This window comes from Mobula birostris, chromosome 1 (genome assembly GCF_030028105.1).
Source record: "Mobula birostris isolate sMobBir1 chromosome 1, sMobBir1.hap1, whole genome shotgun sequence".
In the NCBI taxonomy this organism is placed as follows: Eukaryota; Metazoa; Chordata; class Chondrichthyes; order Myliobatiformes; family Myliobatidae; genus Mobula; species Mobula birostris.
The window spans coordinates 237,809,028-237,832,120 of NC_092370.1; the positions used below are offsets into that span (position 1 = coordinate 237,809,028).

The window sequence follows — 23,093 nt, forward strand, 5'->3', positions numbered from 1 at the left end:
GTGGGTTTGTTAAATAGATCAAAACATCATCGGCAAAAAGATTAATTTTATATTCCTCCTGATTAACTCTAAAACCCATAATATCTGGATCAATTCTAATTAGTTCTGCTGATGGCTCTATCGCCAATACAAATAAAGCAGGTGATAGTGGACAACCTTGTCTAGTTGACCTTTTTAACTGGAATGGTGTTGAAATTTGAGAGTTTGTCACTACTTTAGCTTTAGGGTTAGAATTTAAAGTTTTAATCCAATTTATAAAAGATGTTCCTAACCCATATTTTTCTAGTACTTTAAATAAAAAATCCCATTCTAATCTATCAAATGCTTTTTCTGCATCCAAAGCTACTATACTCTTCTCATCCCTTTTTTGTGCCAAATGAATTATACTGAGTAGCCGGGTTACATTATCTGCCAATTGTCTATTTTTAATAAATCCTGTTTGATCCATATGTATTAATTTTGGTAAATATTTAGATAATCTATTCGATAAAATTTTTGCTATTATTTTATAATCTGTATTCAATAAAGTAATAGGCCTGTATGATGCTGGTTTCATAGGATCTCTCTTTTTTTGGCAATACTAATACAATTGCTGTTGAAAAAGATTCTGGAAGTTTATGTATTTTTTCTGCTTGACGTATTAGTTCCATAAAAAGAGGAAATAATAAATCTTTAAATTTTTTATAAAATTCAGGTGGAAAACCATCTTCTCCTGGAGATTCATTACTTTGGAGTGATCCTAAAGCTTCTTCAACTTCTTTTAATGTAAAAGACATATCTAATCCCTTCTGTTCTTCCAAATTCAATTTTGGAAGAGAAACTTATGATAAAAACCTTTCTATCTCGTTAACATCATTTTGGGATTCTGATTGATATAATTCAGAATAGAAATTTTTAAAGGTTTCATTTATTTCAAGAGGTTTATAAGATATTTTATTTGCCCTTGTTCTAATTGCATTTATTGTTTTGGAAGCTTGTTCTGTTTTCAACTGCCAGGCAAGAATTTTAGGTGCTCTCTCACCTACCTCATAATACCTTTGTTTAGTTCTTATAATTGCTTTTTCCGTTCTATATGTCTGAAGCGTATTATATTGTAACTTCTTATTGACAAGTTGTTTTCGTTTTTCTTCTGACATATATCCTTGAGATTCTTTTTCTAATTTTGTAATCTCTTTTTCCAATTGATCTAGTTCTGCCATATACTCTTTCTTAATTTTAGACGTATAACTTACTATCTGGCCCCTAAGATATGCTTTCATCGCATCCCATAATATAAATTTATCATCCACTGAATAAAAATTTGTATCCAAAAAAAATTGAATCTGTTTTTTCATAAAATCACAAAAATCTTGACGTTTTAATAATGTTGAATTAAATCTCCATCTATAAGCCACTTCTTCCTTATCAGCCATTATTATTGTCATTAATAAAGGGGAATGAGCTGATAATATTCTTGCTTTATATTCCATATTTTTCACTCTGTGTTGAATATGCATTGATAATAGAAACAAATCTATCCTTGAAAAAGTTTTATGTCTATGGGAGTAGAATGAATAGTCTCTTTCTTTAGGATTGATTCTTCTCCATATATCAATCAGATTTAAATCCTTCATCAATGATAAAGTTAAATTTACCACCTTCGATTTTATAACAGCCTTGGTTGATCTATCTAAGACTGGGTCTAAGCAAAAATTAAAATCTCCTCCAATTAATATTTTTTCATGCGCATCCGCCAAACTCAGAAAAGCTTCTTGTATGAATTTTGCATCATTTTCGTTTGGTGCATAAATATTCATAGAAGTCCATAGTTCAGAAAAAAGTTGACAGTGTATAATCACATATCTCCCCGCAGAATCAGTTATTACATTTTGTATTCTAATTGGTAACGTTTTATTGATCAAAATTGCTACTCCCCTCGCTTTTGAATTAAATGAAGCCGCAACAACACTACCCACCCAATCTCTCTTTAGTTTCTGATGTTCTGTTTCCGTTAGGTGTGTTTCCTGTAAAAAAGCTAAATCTATCTTCATTTTTTTAATATGTGTTAGGATTCTTTTTCTTTTCACTGGTCCATTAAGCCCGTTAACATTAAAAGTCAAAAAATTCAATAAATTAGTCATTATTCTTAACAAAGTTACTCCAATCTAAAACATTATTTATCTTCTCAACTCTCATAGTTCCTTGGGGAATCTCTTTAAACTTCACCATGTTGCTATGTGTCTCCCTCCCAACCTTCCAGGCAGAAAGAAAAAAGAAGATAGAAAAAAAAAGAAAAAACAAAATACCCCCCCCCCCCACTAATGTTGTGAATGAAAGGATACACAACACTACCCCCCTCCATTTTACGGGTCGTGGCAAAAGCCACGCTTGCACACATGACTAGTGTAGCAATCGATCAGAGCTTCTTCCAGCTCCCCCGCAACAAAAAAAACATTTTATTTATATATATATATATATATATATATATATATATATATATATAGACAAAATTAGTATTACTATTCCCAACTAATATTCCTCCAGTTTTAACCTTTCTTACCCCCCTCGTATAATTAATAATATATTTATACATTCATCCAGCTTCAAAAATCCAACAAGTCCATTCTTTAACCCAATCTTCATTCTTCATCTTCAATCTATCTCGCTCTCCTGGGTTTGTTCTTGTATCTGGTGAATATTCAGAGAATCTCGCACAAACTGCTCTGCTTTCTGGTAGTCATCAAAAAATCTTTTTTCTCCACCAGGCAAAAAAATCTTCAAGGTTGCAGGATAACGCAGTGTAAATTGATAACCATGATCCCATAGGGTTTTTTTTCCACTGGGTTAAATTTCTTCCTTCTCTTCAAAAGTTCATAACTTATATCAAGGTAGAAAAAAACTTTTTTCCCTTTAATTATCAGTGGCCCTTTTCTATCTTTGGCAGCTCGAGCAGCTGCCTGTAGAATCCTTTCCTTGTCTTGAAATCTTAAGAATTTTATTAAAATCGGTTGTGGATATTGGTCATCTTTTGGTTTTGGTCTTAAAGCTCTACGTGCCCGCTCAATTTCAATTGGTCGAACCTCCTCTTCCATTTGCAAAACATCCGGGATCCATCTTTGAAAAAATTCTATTGGTTTATCTCCCTCCGTACCTTCTTTCCATCTTCTGAAGCTTCTTATCCATTTTGTCCTGTCTTGCCATAACTTTATCATAGCACATCTTCGTATCTCTAAGCTCTTCTCTTACTTTTCCTAATTCAGCTGTTAACTGCAATATAGCCTCTCTCATATCTCTATCATCTCCTTTACTTCCAATCGCTTCCAATTCTTCATCTGTGTTCTCTGCAGAATCCAATTCCGACTCTGAGTCATTTTCAATTGCAGTGGCTGTTGGTTCTTGTAGTTTGCGTTGTGTCGATTTGCGCATGCGCATTTCCGGTGTCTTCTTCGAAGAAGCCGTTATCACCGCCATTGCTCCCTGTTCTACCGAAGGAGATCCAACCTGAGTCTGAGGCTCCATCGTTGCAGTAGGCCCTTTTTTCTTCCCGTCTCGCGGCTGCTTCGCAACAGCAGACTTCTTTTGTTGCGGTTTAGGAGGCATATCGTAAAGTAGTCTTACAAAGTTTATAAATAGTTTTCAGAAAATATTTACTAACTTTGTTTTGTTTAAACGGTACTTTACTGATTTGTTGCAGGAGAGCTGGATTTACACGTCTCAATCCCACGTCATCACGTGACGCCCCCCAAATCTTCAAGATTAAAATCATATTTAGTTTACTTTGGTGGATCTTAGTGAGTGTAATGTTTGTCAGACGCGCCACTTCAGAAGTAATTAAGCCCAGGAATCCCAGAGTAAGATGGTGCACAAGTTGATGATTTGTTTTCCCTCTCCAAATCAATTTCAGAAGTTATGGTAGAGCCATTCTTGTCTTATTTCATATCATGCCATGGAATTTTCCAGGTTCATCTGAATACAGCCATGGTTTAACACTTTATCCAAAACAAATGCAGCACTTACTGCATATAGCACTGAACAGCAGCCTGAATTTTAGACTAATGATCTAAGTTCAAAGTCCTGATCAAAGAATCGGTGATGAAATTGAAACTGTAATATCTGACATTTTATTACCTCAAGTTTCTTGCTTACTTTTGCATGTGTGTGAATGTACATCAGTGGATTCACCTGTATACTGACAATTTTAATGTTTAGTTGCAGTTTCATATATAGCGCCATGGGAAAGGATCAGACAGTGGAATTTAGTACCAAGTGAATGAACCACCAAGTATGATTCTGTACAGATGTTTACCTACATTAGATCTGAAGGTCAATTTCACGTAACCTGTAGTTCCTCTTGAAATATTACAGTAATATTAAAACAATACCCCTGAAGTATTTTATCAATGGAAATTGCCCAGAGAAGTGTGATTTAGTCAAACATCACGATTCATTCTCTTAGCTTCCAATAAATGGACACCAGTCAGAATCTATAGCAAAAATTTCTCTCTTCACATTTGTTGCAAGTAAATTAGGAATCTCAATGCAAATTCTCCAGTTTTCCTGCCTACTTGTCTTCATGTCAGGCAGTTTGGTAAAAAAAAAGTAAAGATAGCGTGCAGTCAGATTGTCAGGAAGGGCAGGCAGGTGATGGGACTTAGTTGCAGCCAACAGGCTGAGTATCAAATCATTAGGGATGCAGACTCAGAAAGGACAGCAAATACAGTACTCAAGGTGTTGTATCTAAATGCTCATAGTATAAGAAATAAGGTGGATGATCTTGTTACAGTATTACAGATTGCCAGGTATGATGTTGTGACCATCACTGAATCGTGGCTGAAGGATGTTTGGAGTTGGTAGCTGAATGTCCAAGGTTACACGTTATATCGGAGGGATAGGAAGGTAGGCAGAGCGGGTGGTGTGGCACTACTGGTAAAGAATGGCATCAAATCAGTAAAAAGATGTGACAAAGGATCGGAAGATGTTGAATCCTTGTGGGTTGAGTTAAGAAACTGCAAGGATAAAAGGATATTGATGGCAGTTACATACAGGCACCCAACAGTGGCTGGGAGGTGTACCACAGGTTACAATGGGAAATAGTCAGAAGGGGAATATTATGGTAGTCACAGGAGATTTTAACATGCAGGTCAATTGGGAAATCAGGTTGGTAATGGATCTCAAGAGAGTGAGTTTGTTAAATACCTTAGAGATAGCTCTTTAGAGCAGTTTGTCATTGAGCCTACTAGGGGATCAGCTATACTGGATTGGGTGTTATGTAATGAATCAGAGGCAATTAGGAAGCTGAAGGTAAAAAATATCCTTGGGAACCAGTGATCACAATATGATTGTGTTCAACTTGAAATCTGATAGGGAGAAAGTAAAGTCTGATTTAGCAAAATTTCAGTGGAGTAAGGGATTTTGCAATGGTATGAGACAGGAGATGGTCAAAGTAAATTGGAAGCAGCTGCTGGCAGGGATGTCAGCAGAGCAGCAATGGCATGTGTTTCTGGGAAAAATGAGGAAGGTGCAGGAGAGGTGTAGTCCAAAAATGAAGAAATACTCAGATGGTAAAATAGCACAACCATGGCTGACAAGGGAAGTCAAAGCTATTGTAAGAGCAAAAGAAAGGGCGTACAACAAAGCAAAAAATTAGTGGGAAGATACAGGATTGGGAAGTTTTTAAAAACCTACAGAGAGCGACTAAAAAACCATTAGAAGGGAAAAGAGGAAGTATGAAAGCAAGCTAGCAAATAATATCAACGTGCATAGTAACAGTTTTTTTCCAGTATGTTAAAAATAAAAGAGAAATGAGAGTGGATATAGAACCGCTAGAAAATGAGGCAGGAGAAATAATAACGGTTGACAAGGGGATGGCTGTTGAACTAAATGAGTATTTTGCATCACTCTTCACTGTGGAAGACACTAGCAGTATGCCTGATGTTGTAGTGTGTGAAGGAAGAGAAGTGGGTGCAGTTACTGTTACAAGAGAGAAGGTGCTCAAAAAGCTGAAAGACCTAAAGGTACACACGTCACCTGGACCAGAGGAACTGCACACTAGGGTTCTGAAAGAGATAACATTATAGAGATTGGGGTGGCATTAGAAATCATCTCAAAAAATCATTGGACTCTGGCATGGTGCCAGAGGACTGGAACATTGCAAATGTCACTCTACTCTTTAAGAGAGGAGGAAGGCAGCAGAAAGGAAATTATAGACCAGTTAGCTGACCTCAGTGGTTGGGAAGGTGTTGGAGTCAATTGTTAAGGATGAGGTGATGGAGTACTTGGTGACACAGGAAAAGATAGGACAAAGTCAGCAGGGTTTCCTTCAGGGAAAATCCTGCCTGGAACCTGCTGGAATTCTTTGAGGAGATTGCAAGTAGGATAGATAAAGGAGATGCAGTGCATGTTGTATATCTGGACTTTCAGAAGGCCTTTGACAAGGTGCCACATGAGGCTGCTTACCAAGTTAAGAGCCCATGGTATTACAGGAAAGTTACTAACATGGTTAGAGCATTGGCTGATTGGTTGGAGGCAATGAGTCAGAATAAAAGGATCCTTTTCTGGTTGGCTGCAAATGACTAGAGGTGGTGTTGGAACCATTTCTCTTTATGCTGTATATAAATAATTTAGATGATGGAAGAGAAGGCTTTGTTGCCAAGTTTGCAGATGATATGAAGACTGGTGGAGGGGCTGAGGAAACAGGTAGGATACAGAAGGACTTAGACAGATTAGGAGAATGGGCAAGAAAGTGGCAAATGAAATACAATGTTGGAAAATGCATGGTCATGCACTTTAGTAGTAGAAATAAATGTGTGGACTATTTTCTAAACGGGAAGAAAATCCAGGAATCTGAGATTCAGAGGGACTTCGGAGTCCTTGTACAGAACACCCTAAAGGTTAACTTGTAGGTTGAGTCAGTAGTGAGGATGGCAAATGTCACGAGAGCATTCATTTCAAGAGGTCTAGAACACAAGAGCAAGGATGTGATGCTGATGCTTTACAGGGCACTGGTGAGGCCTTGAGTATTGTGAACAGCTTTGGGCCCCTTGTCTTAAAAAAGATGTGCTGGCATTGGAGAGGGTCCAGAGGAGGTACACAAGGATGATTCCAGGAATGAAAGGGTTATCATACGAGAAACGTTTGATGGCTCTGGGTCTGCACTCGCTGGAATTAAGAAGGATGGGGGTGGATCTCATTGAAACCTTTTAAAAGCTGAAAGGTCTAGACAGAGTAGATGTGGAAAGGATGTTTCCCATGGTGGGAGAGTCTAGGACAAGAGGACACAGCCTCAGGATAGAGGGGTGCCCTTTCAAAACAGAGATACGGAGAAATTTCTTTAGCCAAAGGGTGGTGAATTTGTGGAATCTGTTGCCACATGCAGCTGTGAAGGCCAGGTCATTGGGTGTATTTAAGGCAGAGATTGATAGGTTCTTGATTGGACATGGCATCAAATGTTACTGGGAGAAGGCCAGGAACTGGGGGTGAGGAGGAGACAGAAAAAAAGGATTAGTCATGATTGAATGGCGGAGCAGACTCGATTGGCCAGATGGCGGAATTCTGCTGCTATATCTTATGGTTTGTCGTGAAAACACTGGCAAGTCTTTTAACCAAGTCACTCACTAAGTGGTATGGATTCACTATGGTATCTGTTACTAGCAATCACATAATAAACAGGAGCAAAGGTGAAAAAGGATCTGGTGCTTTCCTGGCGAGTAGGACGAATAAACTCTTCTCGGGCTTCAAACCAGGCAGAGGTATTGATTATAACTGGCATTTCGATGACAAACTCTGCCATTTTCACCTTTGAATAAGGTGGCCGAGTTTGTCATTGAAACATCGGTTATAATTGATAGCAGGCTTGAAGCCCAAGAAGAGTTTAAGAGCGAAGGTGCCCGAATTTAATTTTCACAGTGCTCATACCTGCCTGCCAACCTTGGTCCGATGAAAATTCAAGAACCTTTGATGTCAGTGCCCCATGATAAATGTATTGCAATTATTAGTGAATTAATTAACAACTATTAAGATAGCAGAACATCCTAATACTTCAACAGGAAAGCTTATACACCACCCAGGTTCAGTCTTGTACTGTCAAACCCCATTACCTGGTGCACAGTACATGTCCTCTATGGCTCTTGTGTTACATTGAACTTCAACTTCACTCCACTGGCCAAAATAGGTGAGGCAAATGTGGCCTGTAAAATAAAACAGAATTAGAAGTTCTAGTCTATGAATTTGAACAGCACTTCATTGCTGTATAACAGAAGCAACGACCAGGAAATACCATTTTAAAATCTTCTATGCATTTTTCTCTGAACTCACCTGCATTATCCACAAGTATATTTCTAGGGTTTAGATCCTGACAGACAATTCCTTGCTGATGTAGACTCTCTAAGGCAAGAACTATCTCGGCCACCCAGATTCTGATCTGATCCTCTGACAGGCCTGAGAAAACCTGGCTTGAGATGGACTGTTCGGCATTTGGATGGATTGGTGGAGGGGATAAGAAATGGCCTTCTGTTTTGGAGGGAGCCGAGGAATCTAATGTCCTATTCAAGGATCTTGCACTGTCAACTCTGCAAAAGGTGCCTTTGCCTGCAACTATTCTGGAACTGTGATCCTCATGTTCACAGCAGGTTTCAGAGACCAGAAACTGGTCTGGAAGTTTAAGTTGATAATCTAGATTTGCAGAACTCTTATCTTTGTCGTTCAACATTTCTTCAGGTGTTTTGTCTTTCAATGATAATAATTTTAATGGCGATTCAATTACACTTAGTGATGACAGATGCCCATTACTTTGTTGTACAGAGCTGAGTACACTGACTGAAGTCTTCTGCTCTGACTGTCCTTTCTCCAAGACAGTGACAGTTGTATTCCTTGCAGGCAAGACAGCTGACGACCCTATAATGACCAGGTTGGAGCTATCCATAACACTACTAACTTTACTATCGATTGTATCCAGAGGATTGATTGTTATTTGGTAGGAACCCCTCCTTCCTTGTCTTGTGCCAGCCTTCAAATTCAAATTGGTGGCTCTAACAGGACTTCTAATTGGGCTAGATCCATGTTGGGATTTCTCATTAACCAATGAGAACTTTCCTTTCAACAAATCTGGAGTGGCTTGGTTTTGGTAAGTTCTTGATGACTTTGGGCTTGGTGACTTATTGGAGTCTTTGGTCTTTGAAAAATGATCAGGGGAGTGTAAAGCTTCACCCTGTGAGTGAAGCTGAATCTTTCCATGCCGCGGGTCTTTTAGCATCAAACTGTCCACACTGCTGCTCATAATGTGATTCATAATTTTACTACTTTGAGTTAAGTCTCTGCCCTCTTCTGAAAGGAATGCAAGGTCAAAGGTTACACCAGCACTGTATTCCACATTTGCAGCCTGCAAACTTATCCTCTCAGGACTTTGCTTCAAGCCAATCAGTGGTGGGCTAGTTTTTGAAGCTTTGTTATTTCCCTGCCAAGTCCTTGTCCTGTTTGCACACTCATTCTGTGCATTTTGTTGATTTGCACCATTCATGTGACAAGGTGGCTTGTCACTTACACCCAGATCTGTCCTTGTCTGTGTGTTTCCGAATCTATCAGTGTTGTAACTGTGCTCCCTGGTGAATTCTTTGCACACTTTATTGTCTTCACTTTGCCGGTACCCCTTGCTGACTGGTGCAAGCGTGGAAGCATCGTTACATGTTAGTGCAAGAGAGGGTGCAGTGTAGCTGTTCTTTAGTTTAATGGTCTTGTGATGCGGACTAGAGCATTCCGGGAATTCCATCCCTTTTCCCGTGACAGCTGGCCGGTAATGACGCAGCTGAGACCAGAGTTTCCCACCTGGAGGCAGAGGAGGGAAACAATGAGACCACATGCTACATTAGACATAGGCGAACTTGCAGCTACACCACAATGCAAATACAACAATAAAGAATGCAAAAGGATGAAAATTAAAGGTGAAAATGTAATGAGGAAGTGCTGCACTGACCATCATTAAGCCAAGTAGATGTCACTGCTCAGGTTCCCTGGTTCTATTCTCAAGATGTGTGGTTCTGTGCTGAGCAGGCTCTGTGGCTGAGGACTCAGGTCTGGGGACTCTGGAGTTAATGTCGTGTTTATTTGTTTACTTTATAAAATTGTTTGCATGATTTTTTTTGCACACTGGGTGTTTGATAAGAGTCTGCTATGTTGTTTTTTTATGTGTTCTATTGTGTTTCTGTTTTATTGAGATACAGCGTGGAATGAACCCTTTGAGCTGTGCCGCACAGCAACCCACTGATGTAACCCTAGCTTAATCACGCAACAGTTCACAATGACTAACTAATCTACCAAATGGTACATCTTTGGGCTGTGGGACGAAATGGGAGCTCTCAGAGGAAACCCATGCAGTCACGGGGTGAACGTACAAAATCCTTATAGGCAGTGTCGGGCATTGAACCCTGGGACGCCTGCACTGTAAAGCATTATGCCAAGCACTACTCTACAGTGCCACCCCAGCTGCCTGAAAGAAGACAAATCTCAAGGATGTGCATGGTTTACATACTTTGATAATTAAATGTACTTTGAAGAGTGTTTCCCCAGTAACATTTCATTCCACATATAACATTGCTAAAAACAGATTCAGATTTCTGTTTTCTGGATCATTTTGTATCCAAGTTGGCTGTTGCATTTTCTACATTAAAAAAAAATCTTAGTTCTGTGCTTTGTTTGGGCCATTTGAAGCTTATGAAAGGAATTACATAAAGGAGCAATTCATTCTCGAGGAGTGTAAATTAAATCATTCTTATCAAAGGTATGGAAAATTATGACTTTATTAAAATAAACACTGATTAGCCTATGGGAACTGCCTTTTAGTTCTGAAATAGTTGCATGTTATCTTATGCATACTTTGGCTCAAAATCTAAATTCAGATTCCTCAAAAATAAACTATAGTAAATGAATATGATGACATTTTATTTGTTGTCTATACACGAAGGTGGATTGGGGAGTTGAATGCAAAGCCAAGTACAGCTGTGTTATTACATCCGTATAACACAGTTTCAGGAATCATTCCCCTTTTATCCAAGTCCAAGGTTTTATTCTCAGAAGCATTTCTGTAGCCGATGCTCATGAACATGAGAAAACAGCATCAGATAATTACTCCTTTCCACATTAGCTGCACCCAAGAACTAAGTAAATGCTAAAATGGGGGCCAAAGAACCACCCTCTGTGTTAGCAACTTCTAAACACTTCCCAATCTTTTTGTATTTTCCACTCAAAATATTTTAGGTTCACTTAATGTAATTCCATAAACTTCATTCCACCATGGTTCCCTTGCTACAAAGCTCTTCAGGAGTACCTTACCAGGTACGTGTTCCAGGTGAAGAAAGACTGCATCATCACTGACATAATACTGCAGGAGTCGAACCATGAATGGAACGCCCTGTGGTATTATTGTCTGCCGCTCACGATTTATCAGGCTACATTTAGGCAGGCTCTACAAAGAGGAGAAAAATGATGTAAGTCTTCATCACAGACACGACCCATTGGTAAATTGTTAAACAAGCAGTCAGAAATGGACAAGACCTCACCAGTATTCTCTCCCTATAAGAACATAATAACATAAAAAATAGGAGCAGGAGTAGGTCATCTGACCCGTTGACCCTGCTCCGCCACTCAATAAGATCATGGCTGATCTGGCCATGGACTCATTTCCACCTATTTGCCTTTTCCCCATAACCCTTAATTCCCCTACTATGCAAAAATCTATCCAACCTTGTCTTACACATACTTACTGAGAGCTTTCACTGCTTCCCATTGATTACTTAAGCATGTTAAGCGTTGACCAGTACACTAAACAGCAATGAATAATTTGCAATTCATAAATAAGACAAATAAGTTAAAGTAAGTTTATTGTCTAAGTACATATTTCATTGTGTACGATCCTGCAGGCATACTCAAATCCATAGAATAATAACTATTATTTGTAATATATGGTTAATACATATATGATTATGAAGACACGTAGTCCTCTTTTATTGTCATTTAGTAATGCATGCATTAAGAAATGATACATTTTTTCCTCTGGTGTGATATCACAAAACAGACGACAAACCAAGACTGAAAAAACTGACAAAACCACATAATTATAACATATAGTTACAAACAGTGTAACAATACCATAACTTGATGAAGAAGTCCATGAGCACAGTAAAGTTCAAAGTTTCTCGACAGGAGAAGGAAGAAAAACTCTCCCTGCCATGCCGACCACAATCCGACTCTGAGTCATCCGAAAACTTAGAGCTCTGATCAGCTCTTCGACACCGAGTACTGAGCGCCATCTCTGTCCGAATGATTCGACCTCCTTCTCGGTCGCCAAAAGCAGGCAAGGCCGGGGATTTTGAGGCCTACCCTCCGAAAGATTCCCGACTACACAGTAACGACAGCAGCGGACAGGCATTTCAGAAATTTCTCCAGATGTTCCTCTGTGCTTTCACGTCTGTCTCCATCAAATCAGAATCGTCCACGGCCCCTATTTAACAGGTATGATATCATTTTTCACCGGAGAGCTGCGCAGGCGCGCTGCCATCTTCTCCTCCAGATATTCATATTATACAGTTAATAATAACTGTAAAAGAATCAATGAAAGACCACACCAGCTTGGTTGTTTAACCAGTGTGCAAAAAGACAACACACTGTGCAAATACAAAAGAGAAAAAAAAAATTACAATAAATAAATAAACAATGGATATTGAGAACATGACATGGAGTCCTTGAAAGTGAGCCCATAGGTTGTGGAAACATTTTATTGGTGGGGCAAATGAAGCTGAGTGAAGTTATTCCCTTTGGTTCAAGAGCCTGGTGGTGTGAGTCCTGATGCTCCTGTATCATCTTCTTGATGACAGCAGAGAGAAAACATGACTGGGGTGGTGGGGAGGCTCCATGATGATGGATGCTACTTTCCTTTGGTAACACTCCTTGTAGATGTGTTCAACAGTGGGGAGGGCTTGATGGACTGGGCCATATCCACTATGGGGATGTTCCATTCAAGAAGATTGGTGTGTCCATACCAGGCTGTGATGCAGCCAGTCAATGTACTCTCACCCACACATCTACAGCCGTTTGTCTGTAGGAAAGTAGAGTCGCTGCCATGCTTTCTTTGTAATTGTATTTACATGCTGGGCCAAGGACAGGTCCTCTGAAACACCGAGGAATTTAAAGCTGCTGATCCTCTCCACCTCTGATGAGGGCTGGCTTGTGAAGCTCTAGTTTTCTTCTCCTGGTCAATAATCAGGTCCTTGGTCTTGCTAACATTGAATAAAAGGTGGTGGTTGTGGTACAACTCTGCCAGATTTTCAAGCTCCCTCCTATATGCTGATTCATCACCACCTTTGATCCCACCTATGACAAACTTGAATATAGCACTGGAGCTGTGCATAGGAATAAGTGTAGAATGAGTAGAGCAGGGAGCTAAGCACAGAGCTTTGTAGTGCACCTGTGCTGATGGAGTTTGTGAAGAAGATATTGTTGCCAATCCAAACTGACTGGGGTCTGCAAGTGAGAAAATCAAGAGTCCAATTGCACAGGGAGGTATTGAGGTCAAAGTCTTGAAACTTATTGATTAGTATCGAGGGGATGACGGTATTGAGTCTCGAGTTGTGGTCGATCAAGGGCACCCTGATGTTTACATCTTTGCTGTCCAGATGTCCCAGGGTTGAGCAAAAATGCCAATGAGATGGCCTGTTGTGCTGGTAGGCAAAGTGGAGCAGATCCAAATCACTTCTCAGACAGGAGTTGATATGTTTCAAAACACTTCATCACTGTGGATGTAAAGGTTACTGGATGATAGTAATTGAGGCAGGTTACCACATTTTTCCTAGGCACCAGTTTAAATGAAGCCTGCTTGAAGCAGGTGGGTATCTCAGGCCCCGAAGTGAGAGGTTAAAGATCTCAGTTAACACTCCAGCCAGTTGATCAGCACAGGAATGAGGTGAATACTGAAATGAGATGAGCAACGTCCATTAAATGGTTTAAATGATAGTGTCTAACAGGTAGTTCAGGGGGTTCATCTAATTATCTACTCATTCTCTACCAGAACAATTCAATCATAGCACTCAAGGTATTGGGCTCAAAGCTATTAAATTCCATTCCCACTGCTGGATCGGACCTGATATCCAATTTCTTCTATCGATCTGTCAAGCAATGCATTACTATCAATCTTAGTTGATTAACTGCTTGGTAACCATTTATCAACTAAATATTTAATTCTTGTGTAATAAACCAAGTATTTCCACTGTAAACAGTTTTGGAAATTTTGCAAGGTGAGGAACTTTGACCACAGAGATTACCAGTACCTGGCTACCCAAATTACCTGCAATGTGAGGGTCTGAGTTTCCTCAGACTATCCTGTCCCAAGAAAAAATCCCACAAGCCTGTGTGGAAGGTCATATTCTGGGAGATTTCACCACAGGATACCTGCCTCCAACAACCTTGCAGAATCAAACATGCTTTTAGCAAGATCTGTGCAGAGAAAGTTTTCTACTGGTTAGTCATGACCACGCCAAGATTATTCTACAATTTCTAGACCTTCCTACACTAATCTGGAAGATTTAGCAACTCTGATAGCACCTGTCACCCTATCTGTACTGAGTGGAATCTGCGTCAGGTTTCAAACTTTCACAGTCATACATCAATTGAACAAAATACAATATCCTTGAAATATCGCTTATCACTGAAAACACTACTAATGTCCTCATCCAACTACCACTTACTTTCATAGTGACAGTATAAATAATACATTTGATTCTAGAAGAGTTAAATAGGTGAACCTATTTCTAAAGTAGTAATTAATATCAGATGAAGCTTTGTGTGGCATGTCCTCACATGAACCATCGGACTAAGTCAACCTAGGTTCTTGGATTTTACACTGGGCATTTTATTTTGGGAAATAAGTATTTAAGGATTACCACAATGAAAACTAATGTCATCAGCAGTCCTGCCTTTGCCAAGCCCCAGTGCTCCCCTACCGCCAAAGCAATAAGAAAACATGACTGAAATGGAATTTACTGGCTTGTCTTTCTCAGTCGTCATTCTAATTCAAAATCATAACTGTGGTTCATGCCTTCTAAAAAAGCTCTTAATTCAGATACAAGATGGGATACAAATAAAACTGTAGATACTAGAATTAAACAGAAAAAGCTGGAAGAAAGCATAAGAAATCATATCTCACAGATTTGATTAGAGTTTTTTTGTGTTGGGCACGTGGCCAAGTGGTTAAGGCATTCGTCTGGTGATCTGAAAGTCGCTAGTTCGAGCCTCAGCTGCGGCAGCGTGTTTGTGTCCTTGAGCAAGGCACTTAACCACACATTGATCTAGTGTCTGTGCAAGGAGTGGCACCCCACACAGACTTCCAACTTGCCCCTTGTAAGGCGTGAAAATGCCCGAGGCAGGCCTCGCATGGTCTAAGTCGACATTCCCTCCCTCCCCTCCTTTTTTGAAGGGGCGACCAAGAGGATTGATGAGGGCAGGGCATTAGATGTCATCGATGTGAACTTTATCAAGGCCTTTGACAAGATCCTGCATGGTAGTTTGGACTGGAAGGTTAGATCAGATGGGATCCACGGTGAACTAGCCAAATGGTGGAAGGAAGGTGGTAGTGGACAGTCAATTTTCAGATTGAGGACCTGTGACAAATGACGTGTGCAGGAATCAGTGCTGAATCCACTGCTGTTTGTTGTATGTACTGAAGAATGATAATGTAGTTAGTAAGTCTGTGATGACATTACAATTGATGATGGCACAGTGAACAATTAAGGTTGTTTATGATTACAACAGGATTTAGATCAACTGGATATGTAGACAAAGAAATGGCAAAATGGAATTTAGGAACATAGAAAACCTACAATACAGCACAATACAGGCCCTTAAGCCCACGATGCTGTACTGAACATGTACTTATTTTAGAAATTACCTAGTGTCACCCATAGCCCTCTACTTTTCTAAGCTCCATGTATCTATCCAAGAATTTAATTCAGACAAGTGCAAAGTTTTACATTTTGGCAAGTTAAATCAGGACAGGGCTTGCACAGTAAATGGCAGAGCCCTGAGGAATGTTATAAAATAGAGAGAGCTTGGGGTATGAGTACTTGATTTCCTGAAAGTAGTAACCACAGATTGACAGGGTGGTGAAGGCGGGATTTGATTCACTTGCTGATAAGCAATGAGTACAAGGGTTGGAATGACATGTTACAACTGTATAAAATGTTGGTGAGAACTGGAAAGGGTACAGGAAAGAATTGCAACAATGATGCTGTGACTGAAGGACTTGAGTTACAAGACCAGAGAGACTAGGGCTTCTTACAACGGAGTAAAAGGAGGCTGAGGGTTGATCTTTATAGATGAGGGGCATGGATGAGGTGAAGTGGTCACAATCTTTGTCCTAGGGTACAGGAAACTAAAAATAGCCTTAATGTGAGAGGGGAAAGATTTAAAGGGGACCTCAGAGACAACTGTTTCACACAAAAAGCGGTGAAGAAATGGAATCAGCTGCCAGAGGAAGTACATTTACAACATTTAAAAGATATTTAGACAGGCAGATGGCTTGGAAAGGTTTAGAGGGATAATGGCCAAACACAGGCAAATAGGACTAGCTCAGGTAGGCAATTTGATTAGCATGGATGGGTTGGGCATTTCTGTGCTCTATGGTTCCTGACTCCGACAATATTAGTCTCCTTACCTAAAATTGGATATACCTATCATGGACAGAAAACAAAAAAAAATCATTAAACTGATTCCGATGATGATAGGCCTGCCATAAAGAGACATTAAGTAAAGTAGTTGAGCTTATAAGAATAAGAAGAGGTCTCATTGAAACTTAAACATATTTTACAATGCTCAACATGTAGCAAGCATATTTGTTTCCTTAACTTAATGGGACAGTCTTGTGCTATTTAGGACTGATGTGAAGAGTAATCTTTTTAGAGAGATGGCAGACCTTTGGAATTTTCTATGCACTTGGGATAAGAAGTTGGGTTGTGGAGGCTCAGTCATTCAGTTCATTTAAAACAGAGATTGGAAGATTTATTGTTATTTAGGGAATCAAGCGATATGGGAATATTGCAGGAAAATAGCAGAGGTAGAGGATCAGGTTGGCTCAAGGGTAAGATGGTCTATTCCTGCTCCTGCTTCCTAAATAAATGAAATAATTTAAAAAGTCAAAGCAGTTTCTGTATTACTAGTGCAGGCACTTGCTGTTGTATTAATTTTAAAGCTGTCTTTTGATTTCATTTTTACAGTCTGTGGCATAGTGTTATCTATACCTTGGGTTGCAAGATAGTGAGCACAGAACTTCAATGCAATGTATTACAGACTGTCCTCAGATTATGAATGCTTGAATCATGTACCATAAAATTAAACTAACTTAACAAGTCTGATGTACGTACATATGTTTGCTCCTATGGACAGCAGAACAAATTTTCTCTCTCTACTCCCAACCCTCATTTTCAGAAATTATTCATCGGTCTTAAGTGATTTTTATCCCATTCATTATAATACTACAGAGGTCCGGTTAACACAAAGTGATTTCTGTGTGATTTTCAACTTAAGGACAAAATTGACTTGTAATATCTATAAAAACTGCACTTCGTAGCTTTTACATTTTACTTTGCATTCTGTAATTGCTTTGCGTTGTCCTGTCTCAATGCACTGTATAATGATTTTTTTTTCATATGAACAATACGCAAGACAAGTTTTTCCACTGTATCTCAGTACATGTGACAATAATAAACCAATACCAATTCATAAAATGGAGGGAATAGAGGCAGCTATGGGACCTGCTACAGAGGAAATTCCAAAGTTTGGGGTTTGGCAGCTGAAACCACAGTCACAACAGGTTTTTATTAAAGCCAAAACTGTCAGGGATGCAGCAAATCTTTTCTGAGTGACTGTGGTTTCGGGCCAGTTTGAAATTCAGATACTTACTTTAACTATGAAAGGCTCCTTTGTGGATGGATTCTGCACTAACAGCACCTTGACAAAAGTGGAAAAGAATAACTACATTACTTAATTCTGACAGTAAATGAATATACTCGTGCAAGCTGATTCAGGCAAAAGAGCCTTCTAACTATAGTAAACTTTGTTAACCCAGCGTTCTTGGGTGTGCTGAAGCCACAGCCACAGCAGGTATTCTGTGCACCAATGGACGTTCCATAGTTACTCCAAATTACTTAATTCTTTAAGATGTTATATGATAGAACAATAAAGTTTACAGCAGATTCCATAACCTTGGGATCTGGGCCCTGGGCCCCAGTGATTGGATGGATCACAGCAACCAAGGGCCTGTTAAGTAGTGTGGCAAACATCTCCTGGTGAACCAAATGCCAAACCACAGGGAAATCCAAATGTATGGTGGATTACCAAAGTTTTACTATTACAAGCTGGGCATGTGATCAAGTGGTTAAGGCATTGGACTAGCGACCTGAAGGTCGTGAGTTTGAGCCCCAGCCGAGGGAATGTGTTGTGTCCTTGAGCAAGGCACTTAATCACACATTGCTCTGCGACGACACTGGTGCCAAGCTGTATGGGTCCTAATGCCCTTCCCTTGGACAATATTGGTGTTGTGGAGAGGGGAGACTTGCAGCATGGGCAACTGCCGGTCTTCCATACAACCTTGCCCAGGCCTGCGCCCTGGAGAGTGAAGACTTTCCAGGCGCAGATCCATGGTCTCGCAAGACTAACGGATGCCTTTACTTTACTATTACAAGCTATGGTTAGATGCACATGACCTTACATGTCCATTAGACACTAGGGGGAATATATGAACAGAAGTGGGCCATTTATATCCCTTATTCTACCATTTAATATGATCCAATTTTCAATTTATAAGCCGAGTATTTTGGAAAGCAAAAAGAGCTCTTTCCTCTCCCACATCTACTCCATGAAGGGTTTTGAGAAGTGTCCACTAAATGACGGAGCAAAAATGAAGATACAGTGGAATTTTGAAATAAGGATATTCCGGGAATAGACTCTGACAGTGATACAGCTGGGAAAGCTGCTGGCTTGCAGCTCCTGAGAGCTCAGTCTCATTCAGCCTTTGGTGCTATCTTGGTGAATTTGCACGTTATTTGTAACTGCATCGTTTCCTCCAGGTGCTCCAGTCTCCTTCCACCTCCAAAAGACACATGGGTCAGTAGGTGAAGTGACCACAGTAAACACTTGTAGGTGAGTGGTAAATCTTTGGGGGGGGAGGGGAGGTGATAAGAATAGATAAAAGAAGATTGATGCAAATGGGTGCTTGATGGTGGGCAGAAGGGCATTTTTCTGTGCTACATGACTGCACCGCTCAGCTAAAAATGCTCTGGGAAAGCAGAACTTGTGGGTAGATCAAAAATTCTGTTATGGTAATAAATGGAAACAGACTACAGCAATCTATAGGGGAAAGTCAGAGGAAACATTTCTTTAAATTTGCACAGAAACTTAATAAATGGTTTTATAGTTAAAGGGAAAGAAGAACAGCTTTTACTGACTGAAAAGTTTCAATTCTAAATAGTAACAAAAATCTAGCATACATTCCACTTGCAACATAACCATCCAACTCAAATCAAATTAGCATGGAAAATGTTTAAGGAGTTTTTGAAAATTAGCAATAGCTGTGTGAAAGTCAATAAACAACGGATTTCACTTGAGAGACATTGAAAATTGCACTAAGACTTTCAGTTTAATTACAAGAGTCTTACGAATCAATTGCATGTTAACCCAACAGTAGCATTGACATTGTGGTAACTGGGCATGGGTGGTTGTGGACATAGGCATCGGTTAGTCTCATGAGACCATGGATTTGCACCTTGGAAGGTTTCCAGGGTGCAGGCCTGGGCAAGGTTGTATGGAAGACCAACAGTTGCCCATGCTGTAAGTCTCCCCTCTCCACGCCACCGATGTTGTCCAAGGAAAGGGCATTAGGACCCATACAGCTTGGCACTGGTGTCGTTGCAGAGCAATGTGTGGTTAAGTGCCTTGCTCAAGGACACACATGCTGCCTCAGCCAAGGCTCGAACTAGCGCCCTTCAGATCACTAGACGAATGCCTTAACCACTTGGCCACGCACCAACACGGTTGTGGACAAAGGGTGGGAATAATTACCTTGTCAATGATTGCAATGACCTTTGACATTTTCAAATCCTCTACTGGGGAACTGAGAATTCTATTTGGCCGAAACCTCAGGCTGCTGAAACCCTGCAAACAAAACGAAGAAAGGCAAGCAAGTTGACAATGGAGACTGATATTATCTCAGAATACAACATGCCCAAAAAGAAACAACTCAACTAGACTAAACAGACTTTGAAATGACAGTACAAAAGAGAGTCTGTATCCTCTCTATTCAGGGCAAGTGGCTGATAATGGGGCAAAGTGGAAAAAAATATTTTATTCACCAATTCTGACCATTATTTCACTGATAAAGAGGGCAGATTACTGTACATTACTACTGCTGTAACCAATGATCCGGCCTTGAAATGGCACTGTGTCATGACAGACAAATCCAAATGACCTATGCCTGACACCAGAAATCAGAATGAATCACATGATAGTGACATTTTTCTAATTTCATCTAATTAACATAATCTGAGGATAGACAATTTATCTTGAGAGAAAAAGAGGCATCATGAACAATTGTTCAGTGAACTTTGTACCTTTATTTAGGGAAGGACAAGAAACAAAGTACCACATTTTAATATACGCGCAGTTGGTGTATTGACATAGTTGCTCAAAGAGGTGACCGGATGACATGAAGTTTCTCAATTCTTATTTAATTCAAAACTAGATATACACATTGGTAAAATAATATGTTTAAATTGTATTGTTGACCCATCTATGCTAGATGTCTGCATTTCATTCTTTTGGAATATGCAACTAAAGCTTTGTTCATTGAACATAAACAGTAAACAGTACGCTTTCCAGGGTTAGTCTTGCCTGTGCCTTGTAAACAGAGGATACATTAAACACAACCCTACAAAATCAGACATAACATCAGACATTTTCATTGCAGTAGTCATGGCAAGTTAAGAAAGGAAAATGAGAAAAGAATGGATGTAGCTTTGTGTAGGAAAATGAGAAATCTCAGGAAAAAGGACCGACTTTTTCCGCCCCCACGGGAGCTTAGTCTAGAATCCATCCCCACATGAATTTAGTCCCACAAGACTCAAAACATGCCGTGCACTGCCAGATTCTATGCAGCTCTTCATACCCCAGAATCGTCGGTACCGTTTCCTAAGCTTCCCTGTAAGTGAGAGTCGAATATTTCCTCAGCTCTTTTCAAATACTGGGTCGTTTTTCGTTTCACAGCTTCACGACGCTCTTTGTTTGGATCAACTGCAATTAAAAAAAAAGGCAGAATAATAAAAGTTGGTCAAGCTAGAATAGTAAATGAATTAGGTTGAACGGCCCATATGCTTCCGCAGTTGCATCAATCGTTCAATTCTCTGCTAATGCTCTAAGAAGTGCAATGGACAGAACGGTTTTCCCTGAAAGTGGCCAAAGTGCTACAAGACCATAAGACATAGGGGCAGAAATAGGTCATTCAGCCCATCGAGTCTGCTCTGCCATTCCAATACGGCTGGATCCCACTCAACCCCATACACCTGCCTCCTTTGATGCCCTGACCAATCAGAAAACCATCAATCTCTGCTTTAAATATACCCACGAACACAGCCTCCAATGCAGTCAGTGGCAAAGCATTCCACAGATTCACTACTCACTGGCTAAAAATATTCCTCCTCACCTCTGTTCTTAAAGGTCACCCTCAATTTTGAAGCTGCACCCTCTGGTTCTGGATAGCCCCACCATAGGAAACATCTCTCCACATCCACCTTATCTAGTTCTCTCAACATTCAGTAGGGTTCAATGACATGCCCCCGCATTCTTCTAAATTCTAGTGAGTACAGGCCCAAAGCTGCCAAACGCTCCTCATACATTAACCGGATTATTCCCGGAATCATCCTCATGAACCTCCTCTGGACTCTCTCTAACACATCCTTTCTGAGATATGGGGCCCAAAACTATCGACAATAGTTCAAGAGCGGCCTGACTAGTGCCTTATAAAGTCTCAGCATTATCTCTTTGCTTTTATATTCTATTCCCCTCAAAATTAATGCCAACATTGCATTTGCCTTCTTTACCGCAGACTCAACCTGTAAATTAACCTTCTGGGAATCTTGCACGAGGACTCCTAAGTCCCTTTGCACCTCTGATGTTTGAATTTTCTCCCCATTTAAATAATACTCTGCACTATTGTTCCTTTTAACAAAATGCATTACCATACGTTTCCCAACATTGCATTCTATCTGCCACTTATTTGCCCATTCTTCCAATTTGTCTAAGTCCTACTGCAATTGCATTGCATTGCTTCCTTAGCACTACCTACCCCTCCACCTATCTTCGTATCATCTGCAAACCTTGCCACAGAGCCATCAACTCCATTATTTAAATTATTGACAAACAATGTGACAAGTAGCAGTCCCAATACTGACCCCTGAGGAACACCACTAGTCACTGGCAGCCAACCAGAAAAGGCCTCCTTTAGTCCCATTCACCTCCTCTATCACCTCCATTCAGGGCCCCAAATAGTCCTTCTAGGTGAGGCAACGCTTCACCTGCAAATCTGCTGAGGTCGTCTATTGTGTCCGACGTAGCCTCCTCTACATTGGTGAGACCCGTCTCACCAATTGAGACCCATCTTAAATTGGGAGACCCATCATCAATTGGGGACCGCATCATCGAGTACCTCCACTCCATCCTCCAAAAGTGGAACTTCCCAATGGCCAAACATTTTAATTCTGATTCCCATTCCAGCCTGCCTATCTCCTCTGCTTGGGTATCCTCTTCCTTCCCTTTCTCCTTGCCGACCAGATACCTTCCTCTCCAGCCCTTTACCTTAACGTCCCACCTGCCTTCATCTATCACTTTCTAGCTGTCCTACTTCCCTTCCCCCTAACTTTCCCCTTCCTTTCCAGTCCTGATGAAGGCTTGTCTCAGCTCAAAGTGTCAACTGTTTACTCACTTCCATAGATGCTGCCTGAGCTGCTGAGTTCTGCCAGCATTTTGTATTTGTTGCTTTGGACTTCCAACATTTGCAGACATTCTTATGTTTATGTTCTTTCTTTACT

General features: G+C 40.2%; 1 protein-coding gene across 9 annotated transcripts in view; it reads right to left on the reverse strand.

Annotated features, from left to right (window-relative positions):
- Positions 1-23,093, reverse strand: part of rps6kl1 (ribosomal protein S6 kinase-like 1) — an 89,253-nt gene that overhangs the window by 47,279 nt on the left and 18,881 nt on the right. For 7 of the 9 annotated variants that reach the window (XR_011888049.1, XM_072274087.1, XM_072274074.1 and 4 more), the window contains exons 3-8: positions 21,176-21,300; positions 20,074-20,166; positions 17,917-17,964; positions 11,302-11,434; positions 8,293-9,798; positions 8,076-8,165 (exon numbers count right to left, since the gene is read on the reverse strand). Coding sequence is in view for 8 of the 9 variants with exons in the window: in XM_072274087.1 (XP_072130188.1) it covers positions 8,076-8,165; positions 8,293-9,798; positions 11,302-11,434; positions 17,917-17,964; positions 20,074-20,166; positions 21,176-21,300 (1,995 nt within the window). In the remaining variant the exon portion in view is untranslated. The remainder of the gene's footprint in view (positions 1-8,075; positions 8,166-8,292; positions 9,799-11,301; positions 11,435-17,916; positions 17,965-20,073; positions 20,167-21,175; positions 21,301-23,093) is intronic. The other 2 variants (XM_072274106.1, XM_072274096.1) reach the window with 1 other exon arrangement.